The sequence below is a fragment of the Barbus barbus genome (assembly GCF_936440315.1).
Source record: "Barbus barbus genome assembly, chromosome: 3".
Lineage (NCBI taxonomy): Eukaryota > Metazoa > Chordata > Actinopteri > Cypriniformes > Cyprinidae > Barbus > Barbus barbus.
This window is the reverse complement of record NC_136731.1, coordinates 45,315,549-45,322,520: the sequence shown is the minus strand read 5'-3', so window position 1 is coordinate 45,322,520 and position 6,972 is coordinate 45,315,549. Positions and strand designations below refer to the sequence as shown.

Genomic DNA, 6,972 nt, shown 5'->3' with positions numbered 1-6,972 from the left:
TCCGGAGCGATTATAATAAAGGTTGCCAATTTCTAAATATTAATGAAGTGAAAATAAGTGTTAATTTTACCAGTAAATCCTCCAGGAATGACGCGCGCGTGTTGATCTGCGGACAGCGCCATCTTCATTTACCGTTTAAACGCGTCACCGGAAGCAGAGACGCAATGGCTTCTGGGAACTGTAGTTCTTACGCTGACTGTTTCTCCAAACGAGTAGAATAATCAAGAATCGAGCGACATCTGAACATTTTATAATCAGATTCAGAAGTGTCTAATTCGTTTTTCTGTATAATAAAAGCGAATGTGACTGTTAAGAACTAAAGTAAATAAAACCACTTGTGTTTTATTCAGTCTTGTCTAGTTTTATTAAAAGATTGTCGTATTCTCTGGAAATCTTCATATTTGCTCTAGACTGCATGAGCATCCCTTGTTTGTATTTTACTTTAATCTGTGTTTGTGATGTTTTTGAGTCTCTTCTGCTCAACAAAACTGCATTTATTTGATCAAAACCACAGTAAAATAAAATATTACGATTTAAAACAGCTGTTTTCTATGTGAATATCTGTTAAACTGTATATTATTTCTGTGATAAATAGTCTTCAGTGTCACCTGATCCTTCAGATATCATTCTAATATACTGATTTACTGCTCAAGAAACATTTCTGATTAATATCAATGCTGAACACAGTTGTGTTGTATTTTTCAGGATTCACAGATGAATAGAAAGATCAAAATAACAGAATAATTAGTTTAATGCATCAGTTTCAATTTCAAACCTGTGAACGAGTGTAAATGTGAAGTGAATTAATAGAATAACTTAATAGAATACTAACAGAAATCTTTAATATTTGACTGTCCCTTTTCATGACAGTGTAAATAAACAACGAGAAGGAATGCGAGGAATAAGGAGACACACAGCTGATTATAAAGCAAGATCTTTACTGAAGAAAAGAGAAAGCGGAGTCAGAGAGACGTTAAAAGTGAAGTGAAGCAGGAGCTGTGTGAACACGAGGAGCTCCGCTCGTAGAAGCAGGGGTCAGATCTTGATGCGGAAGGCGGTGGAGTGAGAGCCGCTCGTCTCTGCCCCGCCGGAGCCGCTCTGACCGGACGATTTGAACAGAGCCTTCAGGATGGTCTGAGGATCCACCTCCGGCCCTGAAGACGTCCTGGAGCCGGAGCGAGACGAGGAGTCCTTCTGCACCGCTGCTGCTGCGCCGGGCGAGTCACTCAGCCTCCTGAGAGAGAGCGAGAGAGAGTCACCTTCATCATCATCATCATCATCATCATCATCACCACACAGATGGAGGAGCGACTCACAGGAGGATGGGCTGCTCTGACGTGATCACGCTGCCCTGCATGTGCAGATTACACTTCATCGGCTGACCTGGAACACACACACACACACACACACACACACACACGGAGAGAGAGAGACCAGTGGATCAGTGTCACTGATGCAGGCAGAGGGGGACAGTAATCAACAGGGCTGGGTTAAAAAAATATATTGATATCTCGATTATGATCGACTCTCATTTTCACGAAACAATATCGAGTATGGTACTTTTCACTCCACTACATTTCTATCAAGGTCTTGGAAGTAGAAAGTCGTAGCTACTGTGTGTAGCAGCTTTGAAAGTCAGAGAGTGATTTTTTTGTCTTCTCTAAAATGTGTTGTTTTTTTTAAGACCCTCTTCTAGGGTCACAAAGTGTTTTCCCAGCATTTTCTGAACAAATGTGATATTTATTTACAATAATTCAACCAGAAGTCAATATTGTGGTATATTAGATCCAGTATTGTATTGATTTTGCAAAATTGTGTAAACAAAAATACTATAAAGCTACAGAAGAACTGTGCATCTTCTGACAAAACACAGGCTACACAGAACATACAGTGCTGCCCATGACCTTAAAGTACCACAAGAGCGATTAGAGAGCATTTGTTCAGATGTCTAATAAATCTGGCTGTTTTGCCGTTTAGTTAAAGCTGTGTTAAACAGCTACAGTTGTGTTTCAGGGCTTTCAAGCAGGTTTGATTTAGTTTCTTATCACTCTGTATTTACAGCAATTTCACTGAGCACTCAGTTCAACTGTGGAGGAATGGATGGGTGTGTGTGTGTGTCTCACCGTCCAGGCAGCGGTTGTTGTACTTCCTGTAGGCGTTGACTGCATCCTCCTTGCGCACAAACACCACCTCGGCTACGCCCACCTTCACCAGCCGCGCCCGCTTCAGCGCTCCGCACACACAGAACAGCTCCTGCACACACACACACAGATTAAACACACACACACACACACACACACAGAGTCGACGAGCTGTGTGACGAGCCGCAGGCCTGAACTCACCACTATATCCTCCTCCGTCACTCGAGGATGAAGGTTGTTGACCGTGATCTTTGTGCCCTCCAGAGGACTGAAGACAGGCTGATACACACACACACACACACACACACACACACACAAAGAGAGAGAGAGAGAAAGTGGTTAGCTGTACAGGCCTGATGAATTTAAAGGATGTGTTGTGGAGTGAGAGGAGCTAAACACATGTTTGTAGTGCTGATAATGACTGATAATGTTGTATTTTCTGGTATTTTAGATGACTTGTGAATGTAATAGAGTGTGAGTGTCCGCTGGTCTTGTGTGTGTGTGTACCTGTGCAGGTGTGAGTGTGGGGCCGCTGGGGTCTCCGCTGGTCTGTTGTGTGTGTGTGTGTGTGTGTGTACCTGTGCAGGTGTGAGTGTGGGGCCGCTGGGGTCTCCGCTGGTCTGTTGTGTGCTGACGGTGGTTCTGCAGACGGGCTGTAGGCTCTGTGTGGGGGGACGAGCGGGGCGAGCGGGCGGCACTGAGACTGAAGGAGGGGTGTAAGAGTCGTTCTTCACCACTTTAGTGATGGGAGTCTCGAGAGAGATGGGCCCCGCCTACAGACAGAGAGAGAGAGAAAACATACAACTGTTAAATATCAAAACCCATTAGACTACAACATTACAGAAAATGAACTGACTGATAAAATCCAGGCCCAAAAATACAAAAAAGCAAGTGGACCAGATGACATCCTCAACAAAATGCTCAAATTAAGATGGGCCCTACTAAAACTGTTTGTAAGAATTACAGAACCTCAGACACTTTGAACTTCTGAGATGGACAACACACACACAGTGCATTAACATACAGACATCTGTCTCCACATCCCACTGAGAGAAAATGTGGGAAAATGCCTCTCTCACATATGCATCAGCTCCTTTTCATCCCCTCTTCCCCCTCACCCACCCTTCACTCACTCAGCTCACTCAGAATGGTCCATAGTAGAATATAATGTTCTGCATTAATGCAAGTGTTATTTATAGTCATGTTTGGTATCATTTGAATTGTCTCAGGGCGGCTGGTACAATGGTCTCATTCTTATAAGAAGTAAACTAAAAGATAATACAGATCCTAAGAGTTTAGAGATGTATTGCACACTAGAGGGTGGGTCAGTTCCCAGTGGTTTTCATGCAAATTACATTCTGTCCCAAAAGGTGTTAACTCGACTCGATCAAAGCAAATTACAATTGTTAGTTCCTGTCTCCATCTCGGGGGTGTTGGTCTTGGTCTGAAGTACTTAAGGAAATGTTGCAAAAGGATCAGGGCGATTCTGTAGCCAGAAGCCCGTAGTGTGGTGTGTCTCTATACTCACACTATGTATTTCTATAAAGTCAGGTATGCATCTTTTACTCGTAGATTCATCTTTGAGAATTCAATGTTTTGTATTGATATGATTGTACAGTATTTACCTGACTGAGAATAAATTGTCACATTTGATCTTATTCTGTTTTACTCTGTAATTATTGACTCTAGTAGATTACGTTGTATCCTTGTTAGTGGCACGAGCACCCCGATGAACAAGTAAATATAAAGTCAAGAGTTAACCAGAATAATCAAATATCAGAAGAATACTAATTAGAAATGGACAAGCAATCAATTTGCATTTCAACCTAAATACGAGGTCATAATAAAATGGAGTCAGATTAGAGTTGAACTTAAACTGAAGAACTTTGCGCATTGAAAAGACCGAACACGCAGGAAACCTTCAGCCACCATTGGATACCTTCTTTGGGCCAGATGTGTGGACCTTACATGTTCAACTTGGTTCTGAGTGTTGCTCATTTCATGTTGCTCATGCCGTTTCTCAATGTATATTTACAATACGACGAAATATGATCTCAAACACCACTGCCTCTTTTCCTTTTCCTTTAATTAGGGCTGTCAATCCATTACATTATTTAAATCTCATGATTGTGATGAGTTAGCGCATGAATAATTGCAACTTAATTGCACGTTTGTATTAGTTCTAAATGTACCTTAATTCAATACTTTAAGTTTTTAATACTCTAATCAACATGAGCAAATATGACAAATATGGATGCTTTATGTAAATGTGTGTGTGATTCTCACTCGTGTCTGCAGGTAGTTGGCTGTAGTGATCTTCATCTGTTTGTTGGGAATCAGAGCTCCATCATCTTCATCAGCAGAAGCAGCAGACATGACCTACAGTCAGACATTATGGGATGTTCAGTTATGGACACTCATTACTAATAGATTCATTAATGGATCAATAGTGTGTTATCTGAAAGCACTGCTGATTATGAAAGTGTCTCACTGAAGCGGCTCCACTGGGAACATTGATGCGGATCCCGCTGGTCATTCCCACAGGCCTCTGCTGTACACACACACACGCACACACACAGTGTCACTGGTGTTCAGAGTCAGAGTCATATAATAATAATCATCGCTCCTTTGTTCACCTGGATGGTTTTGGTGATCTTCAGAGACGCTGCGCTCTGATTGGACGCCGTCGGGATGCTCCTCTTTAAGCTCAGCCTATCACGCGCATCCACTACTTTTGTGATCCCGCCCCCCGGCTGAAGGGCCACGCCCATCCTGGCGCTCTGGGGCCAGGGCCCGGCGGAGGCGGGACCGGTGTTGTGGATCTGGATGTGAGGGATACCTGTGGGTTTGGAGGGCGTGGCGCTCGGAGGCGGAGTCTGCTGCTGTTTGCGCGAGTTTATCAGCTGTCGGGCGTCCTGAACGGCTCCGGCTCCGCCCCCTCCACCCCGGATCCGGAACCGAGCGTCCTTCTGTCCCAGCTTCTCTCGTGCATCCTTCACCTGAAACGCTGCACGCACAGAGCGATGAACAACACGACAGAGCCCGGAATAAACCAGAGCTAGCGCCAATCTCAGGGCGCTTACCTCCTGTAGCTCCGCCCACTCCCAGCCGCTGTCTGACATCACCGCTGCCAATCATCTGACGGGCATCGAAGGTCCTGCCCACTGGCCCCGCCCCTCTGCCATATATGGGCCTGTGGGACGGACAACAGCAGAGACACAAACCAATGACCAACAGAACTGGAATTAAAATGAACTTTATTTTCCTTTATACTCATTTAGATGTATTCATGCTGATACTATACACGATAAACTGCATACTGTTTTTAGAAGTGAAATAATGCATAATTTACAGTAAATTGGGATTCCCAGAATTCCCTGCGTTACAGTTCATCATTTGATGATTTTCCACTGAAGTAACTAAATAAATCAGGTCTTGTCATTTAAGAAATGAAGGTGATAATTAAGAGTATATTTATTAAAGTGTGTATATTTCATTAAATAAATAGTGGTTCAGTGCGGTACAGAAAACACTGAGAACTTTTCACAATAAAACCAAGAGAGAAATCAGAAAATCTGTGTGGATTACCAAACGCCTGTTTCTGCAATTAGGCAGTTTTCTGGGAGATACTCGGTAACATTCAGTCTTCATGTGTGTTCCACTGGTCAGAAGTGTGCCAGCTAACACGAGCTGATGAGCATAGCTTCAGAAACAGTGTTTGAGGGAAATAAGCTCATTTCAGCACAGCAGTAGTGCTTCAGAATGCCAGCTAAACTCTGATGCGGTCACTACTGAAACTGTGCTTGATCAAGAAGAAAGATCACTCAATTATCAACTAAGACTTTATGAGAGTTTGGAACTCTTAACTTTGAAATCAGGATAATCAATGTTTTACCTTTTACCAAAATACAACAAATTACACTTCAAATATTGTTTAAAATGTTATTATTGATTTACCTCTGAAAAAATTCAAGAAAATATATATTTACAGTGTAGATGTAAGCAAAATCTTAATATATGAATATAACCCGTGTAATTAAATGATGATTATTTATTGTTTCTGTAGAATAGACAGAGCCTGATTAACAGAGAGATACATCGATCAATGCCTGCAGGAGCTCTGCTGTTAATAACTAACAGCTCTAGTGCGTGGAGATCATGTGAAAACACGCAGAAATTAAATTAATGTAATATACGAGGTTTGTTTGTAAAAGCAGCCGCGAGCAGAAACGCGCAGGACGCCACGGATCACACGCGTCAGCCAATGAGAAGGCGAGCGTAAGCGCTGCGCGCGACCCAAACGGCCGTATCAACCAATCAGCGGCGAGAGAAGGCGGGACCTCGCGCTCAGCACCAGGAGCTACACGACCAAGTTTATAACGACAGAATAACGCTAGAACGCCCCGGCGGTTTAAATCAATGCCGCTCGAAGAATCCGAACAGATTTACCTCTTACTGACTCCTCTAGAGTTAAAACTGCGGCGACGAATCACTTCATCCAGAGAGAGATCCGCCATATCTGCGCTGGTGTGGATTCTGTGGGGAGCGCAGTACGCACGCGCGTTACGTACATATGGGCGGGGCGAAGCGGTGCGTGACGGAGAGCGGAGAGGGTCAAAATACACGCGGAACTAATTCCTTGCTGCGTCCCAATTCCCTACTGATACTGTGCCCTGAGAGAATATACTGTTTAGTGAAGAACAAGTACATACTTTTGAGTAGAAGACCGCGGGAGAAGAGGGTTCAACACTCTTCAGCAATAAAACACAATGAAGCACAATTGTTAGTTCATCTAAAGTCATTAGTGTTTATTAGTATGATTGAACTGGAT

The 6,972-nt window shown here is 43.3% G+C and overlaps 2 protein-coding genes across 4 annotated transcripts in view; both read right to left on the bottom strand.

The window, feature by feature from the left end:
* LOC306848227 (ribosomal RNA-processing protein 7 homolog A-like) overlaps nucleotides 1-155 on the bottom strand; it is a 3,349-nt gene extending 3,194 nt beyond the window's left edge. Inside the window, exon 1 of the mRNA XM_079382642.1 lies at nucleotides 71-155. Within this exon, the coding sequence (XP_079238768.1) occupies nucleotides 71-128 (58 nt within the window). The 5' untranslated portion in view covers nucleotides 129-155. The remainder of the gene's footprint in view (nucleotides 1-70) is intronic.
* A 761-nt stretch (nucleotides 156-916) lies between these two features.
* Nucleotides 917-6,724, bottom strand: LOC306848483 (polymerase delta-interacting protein 3-like). Of its 3 annotated transcripts, none has more exons than XM_079383059.1 (10): nucleotides 6,591-6,724; nucleotides 5,225-5,334; nucleotides 4,778-5,148; nucleotides 4,633-4,692; nucleotides 4,428-4,520; nucleotides 2,720-2,914; nucleotides 2,343-2,420; nucleotides 2,124-2,253; nucleotides 1,317-1,383; nucleotides 917-1,234 (listed from the first exon to the last, which is right to left on the bottom strand). In XM_079383059.1, the coding sequence occupies exons 1-10, from the start codon at nucleotides 6,656-6,658 to the stop codon at nucleotides 1,036-1,038; spliced, it is 1,371 nt and encodes a 456-aa protein (XP_079239185.1). In that variant the 5' UTR covers nucleotides 6,659-6,724; the 3' UTR covers nucleotides 917-1,035. The 3 variants fall into 3 exon arrangements, with proteins under 3 accessions (XP_079239185.1, XP_079239186.1, XP_079239187.1); XM_079383060.1 differs by having other exon boundaries at nucleotides 918-1,234; nucleotides 4,633-4,689; nucleotides 6,591-6,708; XM_079383061.1 differs by having other exon boundaries at nucleotides 918-1,234; nucleotides 4,778-5,070; nucleotides 5,240-5,334; nucleotides 6,591-6,708.
* Between the last annotated feature and the right edge of the window lie 248 nt (nucleotides 6,725-6,972).

Bases quoted from the DNA above. Each gene is read 5' to 3' on its own strand.
- LOC306848483 (XM_079383059.1), bottom strand. From the start codon at position 6,658: ATGGCGGATCTCTCTCTGGATGAAGTGATTCGTCGCCGCAGTTTTAAC. The intron at 5,335-6,590 runs GTAAATCTGTTC...TCCGTCCCACAG, and splicing joins TCTAGAGGAGTCAGTAAGAG to GCCCATATATGGCAGAGGGG. The intron at 2,915-4,427 runs GTGAGAATCACA...CTCTGTCTGTAG, and splicing joins CCAACTACCTGCAGACACGA to GCGGGGCCCATCTCTCTCGA.